This window comes from Diorhabda sublineata, chromosome 6 (genome assembly GCF_026230105.1).
Source record: "Diorhabda sublineata isolate icDioSubl1.1 chromosome 6, icDioSubl1.1, whole genome shotgun sequence".
NCBI classification, from domain to species: domain Eukaryota; kingdom Metazoa; phylum Arthropoda; class Insecta; order Coleoptera; family Chrysomelidae; genus Diorhabda; species Diorhabda sublineata.
In genome coordinates this window covers 29,018,823-29,034,918 of record NC_079479.1, presented here as the reverse complement: position 1 = coordinate 29,034,918, position 16,096 = coordinate 29,018,823, and the positions used below count along the sequence as shown (strand labels likewise).

Genomic DNA, 16,096 nt, shown 5'->3' with positions numbered 1-16,096 from the left:
AAGTCTGAAAAACTCGAGATGTCTGGCTACGAAAATAAACCAGTGGTTGACAACTGCAGATTCTGCGAGCAAGCCATAAACAGGTAAGCGTCCAATCTGCGAAAGTCCTGCTTATAGTGGTAATATCTTGGAAATTGGGATAAACAATCTCCAGAGAAATAGTATCCTTTTAGAAGAGTATATATTTTGGAGGCAAAATGAGCACAAAATATCTTTTTATGTGTGGGTACAGAAGGGTTTGAAAGTCAAAACTAGGACCTCAGAAATTGATATAAGGAGAAATAAAATTGGGAATTAAATGCTATTTTAAGGCACATTTTATTTAATATAAATAAAAAGTATACCATAAGGAATTTACATATCTTTGAATTCTCCAGTCTTATTAAGCAACAAAATGTCGGGATTTTCTTTCTCAAATTCACTTGGCTCTCTGTCTCTGTCTTCTTGACCCCATTCACCAACGGAGCTTAGTACATTAGGCTGTTTCTTTTTTTCAAATTCTTCTCTCTGCAATATTTTTTATGTATAGTAATGTCTAAAAAATCTGATTTACTAAAATGTAGTTTCACTTTTATACACAAATATTTCCATCAAATTATTTATATAATACGTTGAATTCATTTCATTGAATATTTTTTTCCATAATTATTTTACCTACTGAAAGGCAAGGAAATATTGCCTAGTGACCAACGAGAAAAATATAAAATTAAAGGTAATGAAAGACTATGAGAAAATTGATAAGTTAGAGGTGAGGAAATTGTGAGCTTCTAAACTCTTTTAATTCTTCTTTGGTCGTAAAGTTCGTGTGGAAAACTAGGTACTCCAGTCTGCCTAATTTGGTCACGGGTGGCTACTGCTCCTTATCTTCGTACAACAGCTCAAACGGGTCACAACCACACTCCTAAACTTTCTTCCGATAGCGCTTATGGTCATGATGAGTCAATTTCTCAAAGTCATGTCCTCTCTCCTCGAAACACATCAACAACATGGCCGACTCCTTGTCATAGTTGCTTAATAGATTGTGCTCATATTGCCGCAGTTTCGTGCAACCCAAGGATTGTAACACATATTCATGTAAATTTTCGAAGTAAATCCATTTCATTCTGTGTTTCGAAAAGTTTTTTCTAATCATATATTATTATTTCATTATTAATTGTTTAAACTATTAACTTTATGAGTTATTCTCAATATATTTAAGAAAGTTTAGAGTTTAAGTGTTTTGTCTTGTTGCTTTAACAATATTCACAGTTATTATTTGAGTGATTATAATCCAGAAAACCAGAAGACAGTTAATATTAGTAACATTAGTTTACAATACATCTGTTGCCAAAGGAATTTCAGTTGTTACTGACCACCTATTTTCAAAAATATATCTGGGTACATAGAAGTAAACTTTTGACTTTAACTATTTTTTTCAATCATTCACCAAATAAAAATATATGCTGTTTGAAAAACAATTTAATATGCTTTAATGTGAGTATAAATTTATGGAAACTTATTTCGAATTCCTATGTTTAACATTGACAATTTAAAACTTAATAAGTTATTTCTTAATAATATGTATGACTTCCTCTAATCAGTTAGCTACTGTTTCTTGTGGGATGTTAAGCCACTTTTCTTCTACAACAACAATAAGCTCTGAGATCGAGTTTGGTGCAAGTCTATCTCGAATTCTTCTTATTAGCTCATCTCATAAATGTTCTATTGCATTTAGGTCAGGACTGTATGCTGGCCCCTCTATAACCCGAAAATCGACTTCTGCAATGTAATCTTTCACTATTCTCCAATGTAGTCGACGTAGGGTACCACATGAACTCTAACATCTCCTCAATATATCTGTCAGACATTAAACCTCTTCTTCCATAAACACAGTCGCTCCCACAGAAACTGCCCCCTCCATAAGCACTCCGCTATTCAAAACAGCAATATGCAAATTGCTCTCTTGGTCTTCAGTACACTTTCCTTTTTTGGTTGCTACCACAGAGGCATATTCTGATCTCATCTGAGTTTACATATATCTTAAGATATTTCGAGACAGAAAAAAAATATCGGTGGTTTTTGCTATTTTAATGTTAATTTAGTTTACTTTTAAAAAAACTACTTAAACTTTTATGCTTCTATTCATAATTGCCAAATCATATATAAGATATATGAAACAACACCCTCTAGCATTCACGTTGCTGATTAAATTGCTTAGGATTTATATATTTTGTATTGCTGAACAAAAATTTTTTTCTTAACAAGGATTCCACGCTCCCCCGACTCTTATTTGAAGAGAGAGACTAAAACTTGTGCAATAAAAAATGCACAAAATTTATTGAAAAATTCAATGATGAAATATTAAGTGCCACTTAATCGACGAAATTTAACAAAATTTGCTTCTTTAATTTTATATTGTCAACTATGATCTAAAAATTTTGAAAATAATTTCCACGTGTTTTTCAAGGCCACTTTTGTTATAATTTTTTTGACTCAAAGATGCAATGTAATCCGTTCTTACTTGACCACTGGACACAATGGAAATAAATATTTAAATTGTTCATAATATTCACTCAATTTATCATCCAGTTTGTAGTATATACTATGGGGCATTTGTCATACTGTGTATTAATTTTGAAAGTACTCTATTTGACCTAACTACTGTTTTGTAAATCTCATATTGCTTATTGAATAAAATGTACATCTTCAATACTTTTTCTCTGATATCCAATCTGTTACACCTGGAATTTATCTATGTATAATAACTTATATGCAACATAAAATTTGCAAATGAAACTCAATGAATAAGTAGATTAAATTTATTTGAAAAACTGTCGATAAAAAAATTAAAATGAAAAAAAAAAATTAGTTAGTTTTCACCTGTGTATCCATTTTGGCAAACTTATCAAACATATTAGCGTAAATCCTCTTTTCTTTTTGTAATATTGCCTTTATTGCATTTGAACAAATAGTTAGTTGGTTCTTTGCAGCTGTATTATTCGGATCTATTTCTAAACATCTGCAAAATTAAACAATCAAAAAATTACAAATACGGCAATACAGATTTATTTTTTTAACTATCCATGGTGATAAAACTTTTCCCCTCGATAGATAATTGAAAGTAAACTGAATCATCATGAAATAGTTTACCTGGTAAAGTCTTTGTTTGCTAATTCAGGTTCTCCCAATTGCAGTAAAGCTTGTCCACGTCTGAAAAGGGCTTTTTCATTATTGGGGTCTATTTTTAAAGCGGAAGTAGCGGCAGATCGAGCGTCGAAGTATTCCTTCAGCTTTAATTGACACAGAGCTACGTTCAAATGGGAAGCTAATAGAAGAGCGTCTCTTTCTTCTTTTGCATCAGTATCTAAAAAAGTATAACCTCTTATGTCTAAAATGTGATTATATATTTTTAATAAATTTCCTCGATTTTCTAAACTACTCATATTATGGTTGGTAACAAATTAATTTTAGTTTAAGAGAAAATACAACTTTTTTTTAACAAAGAATAATTTTTAATCAATCATATATTTTCCATTTTGCTCAATGACCTTTTGCCATCTTTCTTCCAGATTTATGATTCAGCGCTCATAAAATTTCTGGTCCTTATCAGCAAAAAACTGAACCAGGTAGGAGTGAAGGTCGTAGTCATTTATGAAAGTTTGACCATTCAAAGAATTCTACAAACTTCGAAATACATGGTAAACAGATGGTGCCATATCAGAACTGTTTGGGGGATGTGGCATCACTTGCATTATCATAAATCATCACTAAACCTTTCTGATTTGACAATTCTCGTCGTTTTTCTTTGATTTCTTCATTAATTGTTGACGGTAAAAATCAGAATTGATCATTTGGATCTTAGCTCAAACAACACAACACTTTGGTAATCCCACCAAACTGACAGCATGAGCTTTTTGTGTCGCTTTTCAGCTCGATGTGGTTTAAAATTACTTAGGAAACAGCTGTATTAGAGAATAAAAATGTTTATTAAAAAAAAACATGATTTAAATAAACTCAAATCTGATTAAAATCATAATAGAATTTATTGTTGAAAGATATTCCTCCTCCCCACATAAATCCAAATTACTTTTAGTTTCTCTTTTGAAAAATAATATGCTTACCGGTCTCGTTCTCCAGATAGGATTGAATTCTTTTGTAAAGTTTAATTGCCAAATCGTATTTTCCAGCTTTGAAATAATATGTTCCTTTTTCCTTGCACATTTTTGATTGTTCAATTTTTTCTTGACCGTCCATGGACCAAGTTTCTTTCAATTTTTCAAATTTTTTTAAAGTAACTGTGTAATCTACTGTAGCATTTGGAGGAATGTTATATTCCTAAAACAACAAAAAATTATTTGTTCAAGCAAATATTCAAAGAAAATAATTATTAAACATACAATAATCCCCCTTATAACCCAGTACCCTTATAATGAATTTTCATATTATGTGGAGATGTCCACCTTTATATTCTTGTACTGCGAAATTTATAATTATTTGTACAATTAGAGCATTTTAAAAATTTTATCCTTGCAGCTGATCAAAGTTTGATTTATCAATATAACTATGGATTACAAACATAACATACTTTGGATCCTTCCTGGCCAAATGCATATTTTGGTTTAATAATTAATCTAGAAGTTTCATTTTTCTTAAACTTCTGGATACCTATGTCAATTCCTGAGATTATGTTTGCTTCAGAACCTTCACCTACTGTAAATGTCACATCTCTCTCATCAAATATTCTATTTTCATACTTTCCAACAATATGTACTAAAAAAAATGAACGAAATATATTAGAATGAATCTACATATGAATAAATTTTATGGAATATATAGATATCAATGAAAAAACTTTAACAAACTTAATTAGAATCTACCAATGTAGTATTTAGAGCTGAAACCACAGGAGTACAATCAGATTACTAACAACATCACTAAATAATTTTTTTCAATATCTAAAATGTTTGAGATAGCTTTGGAAGAGCTATAAATGTTAATGCACAAAGGAAAAAAATAACTTATCTGTGGTAGAGTTACAGCTCAATTAGCGGGGTGTTTCATTTTTATTTTTTTAATTATCATGAAGTTTATTTTTGAAATTTCTCTTTAGACCTAACCTTTAGAGACCTAATAACTGTTTCAAGTTAATCTTTTTTATTGTTTAAAAATTTTAATACTGATGGATTCTCTCATAGAAATCTACAATATTTCAACTTTTTCATATCTTAAAGTGTGGGAATTATAGAATCTTTGGACCTTCGATATCTTGGAGCATAGAAGTGCTGGAATTTTTTTATTATATTTCCCATACTATCAGAAACCAAGGTCAAATTCAGGGACCACAAAAATCATAATCATGCCAAACAAGTACTATAGTGGGATAAGTATATAGGTGAAAAATTAGTATTTAATGTACTTACATTCAACTTGAGCACCTTCATTGGGTGTTGAATACCCCTCACCAGGACTTATTTGAACCCTCTCAATAGTACCATCCATATTAGGGCTTAAATCCTCGCATTTCCAATTTAATACTTCAACCTTAATGAAATGAAGACAATATTTTCACGATCATTTTATATTCTTCTTATGACGAATTATGTTGATTTTAGGTTTCTTTTAATAAAAAATTACTCAAAATAACAGTTAAAAATTTTAACCTATTGAGGTCTTTGACAAAATTATTCAATAAAGAGCAAAATAGGTCAAAATGTTAAATTTTTACCTGTTACTTTAAACTGATTTTATATAAAAAGATTTAAAATCAAGATAAATCATCACAAAAAAATATAAAAACGTCGAAGGATTAAAAAGTTGGAGCAAAACATACTTACATCAAACTTAAGCGTGGCATTTGGGGGTATGGTTGGTGGACTTCCATTAGCCCCATATGCATATTCTGGTGCACATGTTAAAATAGACCTTTCCCCTTTTTTCATAGTTGCAACTCCAATATCCCAAGCTTTAATGACATTACCTTAAATATAAAAGTTAGTAATCAAAATAAGTCTTTTATGATTTTTGTTATACCTTTTCCTAAATCGAATGTAAATGGTTCATTTCTGTCTCTACTAGAATCAAATTTGGTACCATCAGTCAAAGTACCCGTATAATGTACAGATACTTTACATCCCGGAGGTGGATATTCATCTCCTGTACCTTCCTGAATAACTTCCTTTAAGACTCCACTATCTTTATTCGGAGATATATCAATTGGTACAGCCATATCAGCTTGTTCTTGCTAAACACTGGTCAAACCTAATGATTGTTCTAGAAAATTAAGTTAGGTTATGTATCAAATTGGATGTTCAACTACATTTTTGAATAAAAAACTTACCTAATTTGATCAAATAATTCAAGGAGTTTTTTCTTTAAATATTAATAGAAAACCACTAATTAGTTTGGTTAAAACGTTTAGTATTATCAACGGTTTAATAAAAACCTGGAAGGAATTCCCGCTAAACAATCAATAAATTCTAGACGTATATAATGTTTATCTATGTTCTAGACAATTCTCTTTTGACATTTACATTTGCCGGAAGTTACTTCGACGACAATATAAAAAACAGCTTAAAACGAGGAAGATAAATGGTGGAAGTGGAAATCCACCTATAACTTTTAATAACTGTAGTAATATTAATACGAAGTATTAATTTTCAGTGATTTTAGTTGTGAATTTGAAATTGTAATTGATTTAGTTAAATTAAAAAATATTTTAACAAGTATTTCGATTAACGACTATATGTTTTATGACTTTCATTTTAACTATTTTTATGAAGTGCAAAAAATGCTTTGGTGTGTTTAGTTTTAGTATTTTTCCCATAATTATCTACAAATAATTTTTCAAGGAAATATCTTTGGTCATAAAATTTAAAAAACCCGCCGTTGATCCAAGAACGTTCGCCATCTATGACCTTGTAGATGTTTTAATGTCAACATATTGACAAGTAACAAATTTAAACAAAATATGAAATAAATTTTATTTGCAAGAAAATTAAATTAAAATATATTTATATATTATAATGGAACGAATTGATTCAAAACGTAAAATATGTCGGTTATGTTTATCGGAAACTATTGTGTATTATTCATTACTTGATGAAGATAAAGCGATTTACTTGGAAGCTCTTACTTCAATAAAGGTAATAATCTTGAAATTATTTTAAAATAAATTCATTCATCAAATATTTATTTTAAATTCAATTAGATATAAAAACATGTTCACATTTTCAACCCATATGTTTTTTCTGACTACCTTTTTTATCTGTATAGGTAAACACAACATTCATAATTTTTTTTATAGATAGATGAAGATGAACCATTCTCGACAAATGCTTGCGTCCAATGTTGCCTTAGTTTGAAATATGCATTCCAAATTCAACAAAACATTCTGGAAGTAGATAGAAAGCTGCGTACAGTTGATGAATTAGAATTAGAAGAGGAATCTGCAGAAACAGCCCAGGAAGAAATTAAAAGTGTTGAAGATAATACCGAAGAAGAACCAAAACATACTCTTGACCATGATTATGAAGGTAAAAAACATTGGTACAAAGTGAGACTAAATTTAAAATTAAGTGATACAGCATTGACCATTTTTCGCTAGGTTTTATTTCAATTTTTTGAATGTTTTATTTAAAATGCAGCTGTTTTCAACTATCTTTCGTTTAGGTCAATATTAGAGGAATGTCGTCGATATACAATGTTTATTACCACAACATCAACTCTCACCTTACACCATTTAATATAAATTTCATCTCAGAAGATGTTAACTGGGTTATTTAATAAAACATACGGCAGTGTGATTGTGAGTATTGGTGTAGTGATAGTGTAAACAGTGTGTTTTGTATGAAAATCATGAATGGTTCGAGAAATTCCAACTTAAATAAGAGAAATAAAGATAATAAAATATTGTCAGAACCCTCAGTTGAAGTTGTTGAGTTGAAAGTAGTTTTCTCTGTATAGTCTGTAGATACTAAACTTGCTCATTTTAAATATTTAATTTTATAAACCATTTTGGCGAGGTTTTTGAGAAGAAAAATTGGTTTGCATCTTTCAAAAATATTACAAGATGTGTTAAGTCTTTGGGGACTCTCTATATTGCTTTGCAGTTTGTTTGGTTTGGCAAGGTTTATTTTTATGCACATTTGAGCACATCATATTCAGATTAAATGTTTTTTTGCATAATTTATTGGTTTGTAATTTATAAAGACATTACAACATTTGTATGGTAACTATGTACTTGACTCTACAATTGTGAATTAAATTTTCCTATATTTTATTTCAAACATGTAAGATGTATGTTCTTTGACTATCTAGAAGTGCTTATAACAAGTGCGGATTATGAGACAAAATAGCTAGAAAAATTTGGTTATCAAATTTTTGTAGAACAATGTGGTCTCTAAATAATATTCATAGAGCAAAAATTGCCAAAACAGCAGAGATACAATTTTACAAAACAATGATTAGGTCCACTGTAATGTATGAGTGTGAGTCCTGGGCTCCAACTCAGAAAAATTCTGAAAAAATATAAATGTGGGAGAGCAAACTGCTCCAAAAAATATTTGAGGGCGTGAAAATGAACAAAGGAACATGGAGAAGAACGACTGCTGAACTGAAAGAAATATATAATGAGCCTAATATTACACAAGTAGTCAGGTGGCTTAGGCATATGTACAGAATTAATGCAAACAGAATAGCTATAAGAGCATAAATGGAGGTAGAGGGAATCGGAAGTAGAAGAGGCAGGCTGAAGAAGAAATAGATAGGTGAGGTAACTATAGATTTGAGAATAGTGGGTATACCTGAGTGAAGAGAAAGAACAGAGACAGAAATGGATGGTGAGATATAGTAAAGAGAGTAGAGGCAGAACAATAAAACAGAGCGATTATAGAATACGAACAATGGTTATACACTGCAGTTGTATATAACCGTTGTTTATTTTTAACCAAAAAAGTTACAGAATATACCCCATAGTGCTGTAATATATATGTACATTAGGGTATGTATCTTAATTATACATTTCAGGTCATTCCATCAACATATTTGTGGATGATGAGGAAAATTATGTTGAATATGAGCAGGTAAAAATTGAACCCTATTCAGAGGAAAACTCTTTAGATGAAGTTACAGTACAATCAGCATCAGATGAGTTGACTACAGAACAAAATTTCGTTATCCCAGAACTTAACCGTGTCGGTTACAATAAAGTACCTTGTAAAATATGTGGCTTAGAAGTTGTAGAAAAAGAATTATTGCAACATACCCAATTCCATTATTTCTCTACTGTGAAATGTGATGAATGCAATTTGTCTTGTGATAATATACATTCATATAGAAAACATCTTGCTGAAGAACACAAAGACTATCCTTCTAATAAAAGCTGGAGCTGCAAAAATTGTAACACTTCTTTTTTATATAAACCATTATATATCATTCATTTTAAAAGGTAAGCGCAATAATAATGAAATATTATAAAAACAATTATTTTGGAATAGGGTAGATATAATTAAGAATAAAAAACAGGACAGGATCAATTCAGTAAATATAAAAAAACCTAGAGTTTATTTGAAATAGTCTCGCCTCTCCTTTTGCACGATTTTATAATGATTACTAGTACTGAACCATTTTGGTGTAGGTTAATTAGGCTGGACTTTTTAATTTTCAACAATTCTTGGTTGTAAGTTGATCTTGGGTGTTTTACTTTTGATTGGCCTCGACCAATAGATTTTATAGGAAAAAGGTATGAAACAGTCGTTTTATCTGTATTATTTTCCCTTATTTTATTAAAAGTGCATCTCTTCATTCTTTAACCACCCTTATACAGGTTGATTGATTTCTTTGAATAAGTTGTTCTTGAATGACATGAGATGGTGGTTATTCTTCTTAAACAACCCCTAAATGCACTAAGTAGACTATAATATAATTATTCTGAACAAACCCCCATACAGATTCATTCTGTGAAATCTAATTTATTTTGATAAATAAATTTCTGAGATTGATTTAAGTGAGAATTCAATAATTCTTCTATTTGCTCTATTCATTTGTGGATCCTGAATGCCATCAGATGGTGGTAATTCTTCTGAATCAACCCTTGTGCAGGTGGATACTGAGAGATCTATTTCTTTTATAAATACATGTCTGGAGATGAATCAGGGGAAGAATAAATAAGCTTTGAGCATGTTTTCTATTTCTTTTATTCAATCAATTGGTCCTGAATGTTATACGTATGTTATAAGATGGTGGTAATTCATCTGAAACAACCCCTGAACTGGTTGCTTCAGGGAAAGAATCAATGAGCTTGTAGGATGCCTTCTATTTGTTTTGTTGAATAAATTAATAAAAGTGATCATGAGAATTTAGACAAAATTTGTAATTATCATTTGATATTGTTCAAGCATTATTTTAATAAAAAAATTTGATCATTACATATAGAATTATAGTTATTAGATAATTTGGAAACAAATTTTGATCAGGGTCTTGTTTTAAACCTGTGGTTTTAACATTTTACTGATTTTTGTGGCCTCTAATTTCAGCTGGATTTACTAAATCACTTGTATACTTTTCTCTTTGCTTTTTTTAATTCCAAAAAATTATCAATATTTTTTCTTTTTAAAAATTTTACAACCCCCATGTTTTTAATTATTATATAGACAGGTCGTTATTGCTTTGAAAGAATTACTATTTTGTTTAGAGTGTAATTCACTCTCAAAACTATGTAAAATTTTATAATTTTGTACTTTTCAGCGCTCATCCACCTAAAGCACCCGAAGAACAAGAACCTGGTACTTATCAATGTTTTTATTGCAAGAAAAAATTCTATAGCGAAAGGCGACGGGACACTCATGCTGCTACTCATAAGAAAAAACAATGCGACATTTGTAGTGTTTACATTACTCCTTCCAACTTTCCTGCCCACAGAAGATCTCATTTTGAAGATGAAGTAGAATGTCCGATATGTAGTAGAAAATACAAGAATACAATATCACTGAAAGGTCACATCCATTATACTCATTCTACAAGAAGTTATTTATGTGAATTTTGCGATAAATCATTCAAGAAATCTTATGCTTTGTTGTTGCATATTAAGAGAGAGCATACTGGTGGGTATTCAATTTTGAAACATAAGCGTTGATCTTCCTAATTTTCAAAATTTTTAATATTTGGTAAATAATGCAACCAATGTAAATCTTTCAAATGTTTCATCTTTTTTTTTTTGGAAAGCAGAAGGTTTCCAGTTCATTCAGAACTGCTTGATAGCAACCTTTTTGGGCGTCTGTCAACTTAGGAACAATTTAGCAAAGAAAATTGAAATATAATTTCAACTCAAAACCTACAAATAAAATCGAAATTACAAAAAAATAAAATATCCTGAAAAAAAAACACAGCTTCTGGTATAGAGAAAGTAAAACTTAGAATAAGAATAAAAAATATTTTTGGTGATTTGAAACACAACAAACAAAAACAATTCATTTAAAGCACGAGTTGTTTCAAAAAAACTTGAAATTGTCACAATAAAACTGCTACTGCTTGGAAGAAAGCACTTTTCCCAAGTGAGAAAAATTCGTTTATGGCACCAGGTGGCTCCATTATTTAGTATTGCGGAAGAATATTCTCTGTTAGTGATTTGCGCCTCTATTCTACATTATTCAGATTTAAAAAAGTTTACGTGAATAAAAACTTTTTGTACATACTATGAGCTCTAGAATTTAACGTACAAAATTTTGTATAACCTTGTATGATAATCCATTTATTATTGTTATTGACTTATATATTTATTTTTAAGGAGAGAGATCTCATGTTTGCGACTTGTGCGGAAAAAGTTTTCTAACGTTCTACAATCTTAGTAAACATAAGAAGATGACCCACCAAAAATTGAGACCTTTCAAATGTAATTATTGCCATAAGAAATTTTCCTCTAAATTTGCTGTCCGGACTCATGAGCGTCAACACACTCTCGATGCGCCATTTCAATGCGACATATGCGGTCAAAGTTTTCGTCAGAAGGTATCACTCAAAGGACACCGAAAATCAATTCACAATATCGAAGAACCCCTTACGTGCGCTTGTGAAGTATGCGGTAAAAAATTTAGTAATAAGTTTGCCGTTATGAGTCATATGAGATTGCATTGAGTTTGTTTATATTTATTCATTTCAATTTGTGATAAAAAAATGTTTCGTTAAATAAAATTGTTTTTTACAAATTTATTCTTTATTTTCTTAATGAAAATAAAGCAGCTTTCCTTCTTTCCTTCATTTTTAGTGTTTTTTATAGAGGTGCGGAAAATATTTTTTATACCTCTGTCGAAAGTACATACTTTCGTCCCTAGTAGCAGGGGCGAAGATAGAAGTTTTGTTTTCTATACAGCAGAATTTGCAAGTTGAATTATCTTTTGAACCAAACATCTTCAGGTTTCATTGAGAAACTTTATCTAAACTCCTATAATTTGTACGTTTTGCTGTTTTTTCCTATCCAACTCCACTCCACTTCTAGTGTTTTTTCTATTATTCTGTAGCCGATTCCACAGACGGGCTCAGATGCTAAGAAAATTGTATTTACGGTCATTGTAGAACTACTTGTTCTAACCAAGCCAATCAAGCAATCATTCGTTCTGTCACTGTCATATTGTTGTTAGGAACAAGCTGGCGAAATGGATCTGCTATTTCACTATCCTCCATCTTAGTGTATTTCTGAACCCATTGGAGGGAAACGTAATTGGAGTTATGGAATTTTAGGAATTGGAATAAAAATACTTATAGAACAGTGACCGTTTTTTTATTAAATCAAACGTCTAATATATTTACATACAATCATAAATATTGGAGGGTATAACAGTTCATTCATTAACACAAAAATAAATCTGTAAATAGTCCGGTCAAATTAGACTAAACATTAAGAGTAAAGCTACATAAATTTTCACCAAGAAGAAAATATGATTAAATATGAAATTTGAAAGGTCCCCATCATTCCTGTGTATGGAAAAAATTTTATTCAAGGTCAAAGGTCAAAAAAATGAGTTTTTCATGATTCAAACGGTAAGTTATATCATAAAAATACCTCAAATTTTCCAAGTCTCAAATTATGCTAGCTTACCCGAATAGAAAATGGAGATATTAAACATCAAGATCTATTTTGATTTTTTGAAAACGAAGTAGTTTTCCAAGAGTTAGAGCAGTTGCTCTTGAAGGATATTTATCAGAAATAGTGGCTCCAATGAAAAAATGACTGGAGAACTTTTTTTGTAGAAAATTATGCATCAGCCCATATTGGAATGCCATAAGTGAGTACAAAGGTTACAACAGATGAAAGTAGGTTCTTCTTTTTCTGCTTTAAACCTCCTACGTTGGGCATTAGTGGTGCTAAGACTGTTCTAACCATCTCCGCTTTGTCGCTAACGCGCGCTGTGACTTGTTTGAAGTTAAGCCGAGCGTTTGGTGTGGTTATATAAAGCTCAGAGTGTCGTATACAATGATCTAGTGTGTCCCCTTCTTTTGCTGCAGTATTGGATATGCTCAGTGTTTACAGCTGATCTATTACCAAGTTCAAGTGTGGCTTGGTTATCAGCTAGATCCTACAGACTGGGGTTGGAAGTTGGTCAACAATACATTAGAAGCGGTTCAAACTTTAATCCCACCTACGTGAACACAATTTTTTCAACTGCAAAAAGTTATGCAGTGCTAAATGTGGTTGCAAAAAGTTCTGTTCTCTGGCATGTACACCTTGTCAAGACCGATCGTGCTCTAATATTGCATCACCAACAGTTGAGGATCCGGTTGATTCCAAAGAATGCGACTTGCGATACATCGCTATGTACGCAATTTCCATGCATATAGGTGAAGAAGAAGAAGAATCTGACGGATGACTCGGATGATTTAATTCGACAACTTTTTTTAATTTAAATCGCTTGTATCTCTGCCAATTTCCATTGTTTTGCAATAGTTTCAAATTAAACATTATCACAACAGACCCGTAGAATAGGCCTACCGAGGAAACCACGTTAAAAAAACGCGGTAAGTACACTACCTCATAGGTGGAGCGGAAACATTTGCATTTATGACGTTTACAACTTTTTGAAGCATTATATATCAGAAACGGTGACTCGTAGGAAAAAAATATTGATACGATTTTTGTAGATGATTTTATGATCTACAATTTTTGTTAAAGGTATTTTTATAATAAAACTTACAATTTTCCTGAAAATCACGAAAAACTTATTTTTTTACATTTGACTTTGAATAAAATTTTTTCCCTACACGGGAACGATGTGGAACTTTCAAATTTTATTTTTAATTATATTTGAAACTATTTTACTGATTTTTAGCTTGTTGGGAATTTATGTAACTTCGAATGTCTAAATTGACCGGACTAAAATATATACATTATTTTATCTATCTTTAAAGGCACTTATTTGGTATAGATAAAACACTATGTACATTATTTAGAAACAAAAAACACATCAAAAAAATGAAATCTAAGAAATTAAGTTATACACAAAGAGGTATTCCACTTCATACTTTTGGTATACCTCCTTTCCAAAATTATAATCTGGCTTCAGAAGATTTAAATATTTTCAGATCTATATTTTTATGTGGATGTATCGATAGAAGGGGAAATTGGAGATAATTGTTGGTAATAAATTATATATTCTGTTACACAACTCACAATTTCTGTTGAATAATTTTTTGTTGTCTCTGCTTTTTTGATATTAAACTGATAATTTGTTGAAAAAGAACACAACTACCACCAATTTCCTGTTTGTCTGAACATCAACTTGAAAGGTCTGTCAAGTAAGAGTTCCGGGATCACAGAAAAATACTTCCCATCACTGTGCTATAATGTTTTTACCTTAAAAAGAAGTTCTTTGTACTTTTCAAGCAAAGTACAACTCTTTTCGAGGTTTCAGAAAATCACGTTTTATAGTGAGGATGCGAGAATGATAATTCTGAAGACTGTGCCGTGTAGGAATCAATTCAGTTTAGTGTCTAAACTAACCTAACCTCACATAGGTTAGTTGAGGTTAGGTTAGGCGATTAGTTTTACTAATGAGACTGTTAGCATTCTGGCAGCACTACATCACACCAGAACTGAACACTACTCGAGTCTTCAGAACTTTCTTTCTTGCACTTTCACCATAAAATGTGATTTTCCACTTCTCATTTTAAGGCAATGAATATGAGCTTTTAAAGAGAGCATTTGGATTAAAAAGTACAAAGAACTTCTTTATACGCTAAAAAAATTACATCACAGTGATGGGAACTATTGACTTAATGCATTTATTTGAATTGAAACTCGGTAACTTTTTGTTCGTACAGAGATTTTTAGGAGTACTAGAAATTACTCAAAGAATATTTTCTATCTTACTTACAAACGAAGTTATGAATATTTTTGGCAAAATGAGAAATAACTTAATATCTAGTATTATTATTTTTACTTTAGGTATTTGGAGAATTCCAAAAAGCGGCGGCTTTTTTGAAGCTGTCACTTTTTGGTTTATCTTTCGTATTCAACGCGGGTGATTTCGGTAGGGAAATAGATTGATCAAGCTCAATTTTTCCATGTTTACCAACATAGTAATCGTTATTTTGTTCTTTAGCTATAATAGCCTGTGTTTTCTTCAATACGGCTGGTGAAGGGCTTCTATATCGTACCGTTGGTAAACCGGCCGATAAATTGTTAACTTTGTCGTTGTTAGTGAATTTTTCTTTCATTTGTTCTACTCTAGATCTACGAGGGGTATGACTTTTATCTGAAAATTTAACTGCGATTCCGTTGTCATAGGTAGAGGCTGATGGAACATTGTCGGTCGTATCGGGTTGATCGAATTTTTTTATCGTACCCGCTACGGTTCTAGAGGTATATATTGGAAGTCGTTTTAAGCTGCTCGACGCATTTTGGGTTTTGGCTGCAAAATTAAAAAAAGTAAAAATTAATAAAACACTCTAAATCATCAAAAAATTAAAAATAAGAGGATATTCTTTGCCCGATGATACATTTTGGAAAAATTTGTTTTCATAATAATTTACTAATAGCAATAACAAACTTATACAGCGTGTTCATAAAGTAATATTTCGATTTCTATTAGGTTTACAAAAAAAAGTGGATAAAAGTGTTTCCCCACGA

At 30.9% G+C, this 16,096-nt stretch overlaps 3 protein-coding genes across 6 annotated transcripts in view; 1 reads left to right on the top strand and 2 right to left on the bottom strand.

Annotated features, from left to right (window-relative positions):
• Nucleotides 1–294: 294 nt before the first annotated feature.
• LOC130445051 (FK506-binding protein 59) lies at nucleotides 295–6,500 on the bottom strand. Its single transcript, XM_056780537.1, has 9 exons — nucleotides 6,317–6,500; nucleotides 6,010–6,249; nucleotides 5,814–5,956; nucleotides 5,400–5,520; nucleotides 4,565–4,749; nucleotides 4,101–4,314; nucleotides 3,130–3,343; nucleotides 2,860–2,998; nucleotides 295–507 (listed from the first exon to the last, which is right to left on the bottom strand). The coding sequence occupies exons 2-9, from the start codon at nucleotides 6,203–6,205 to the stop codon at nucleotides 355–357; spliced, it is 1,365 nt and encodes a 454-aa protein (XP_056636515.1). The 5' UTR covers nucleotides 6,206–6,249; nucleotides 6,317–6,500; the 3' UTR covers nucleotides 295–354.
• A 496-nt stretch (nucleotides 6,501–6,996) lies between these two features.
• On the top strand, nucleotides 6,997–12,179 carry LOC130445050 (zinc finger protein 62 homolog). The gene is made up of 5 exons (XM_056780536.1): nucleotides 6,997–7,121; nucleotides 7,283–7,511; nucleotides 9,004–9,424; nucleotides 10,723–11,078; nucleotides 11,762–12,179. Exons 1-5 carry the CDS (start codon nucleotides 7,002–7,004, stop codon nucleotides 12,106–12,108), a joined length of 1,473 nt encoding a protein of 490 aa, XP_056636514.1. The 5' UTR covers nucleotides 6,997–7,001; the 3' UTR covers nucleotides 12,109–12,179.
• Nucleotides 12,180–12,734: 555 nt separating this feature from the next.
• The window catches only part of LOC130445048 (uncharacterized), a 140,780-nt gene continuing 137,418 nt past the window's right edge, over nucleotides 12,735–16,096 (bottom strand). For all 4 annotated transcript variants that reach the window (XM_056780532.1, XM_056780534.1, XM_056780533.1 and 1 more), the window contains one exon: nucleotides 12,735–15,878. In XM_056780532.1, coding sequence (XP_056636510.1) covers nucleotides 15,409–15,878 — 470 coding nt within the window. In that variant the 3' untranslated portion in view covers nucleotides 12,735–15,408. The remainder of the gene's footprint in view (nucleotides 15,879–16,096) is intronic.

Bases quoted from the DNA above. Each gene is read 5' to 3' on its own strand.
- LOC130445051 (XM_056780537.1), bottom strand. From the start codon at position 6,205: ATGGCTGTACCAATTGATATATCTCCGAATAAAGATAGTGGAGTCTTA. The intron at 5,957-6,009 runs GTATAACAAAAA...TTTATATTTAAG, and splicing joins TACATTCGATTTAGGAAAAG to GTAATGTCATTAAAGCTTGG. The intron at 3,344-4,100 runs GTAAGCATATTA...ATACTTTTTTAG, and splicing joins CTATCTGGAGAACGAGACCG to ATACTGATGCAAAAGAAGAA.
- LOC130445050 (XM_056780536.1), top strand. From the start codon at position 7,002: ATGGAACGAATTGATTCAAAACGTAAAATATGTCGGTTATGTTTATCG. The intron at 7,512-9,003 runs GTAAAAAACATT...TATACATTTCAG, and splicing joins TCTTGACCATGATTATGAAG to GTCATTCCATCAACATATTT. The intron at 9,425-10,722 runs GTAAGCGCAATA...TGTACTTTTCAG, and splicing joins TATATCATTCATTTTAAAAG to CGCTCATCCACCTAAAGCAC.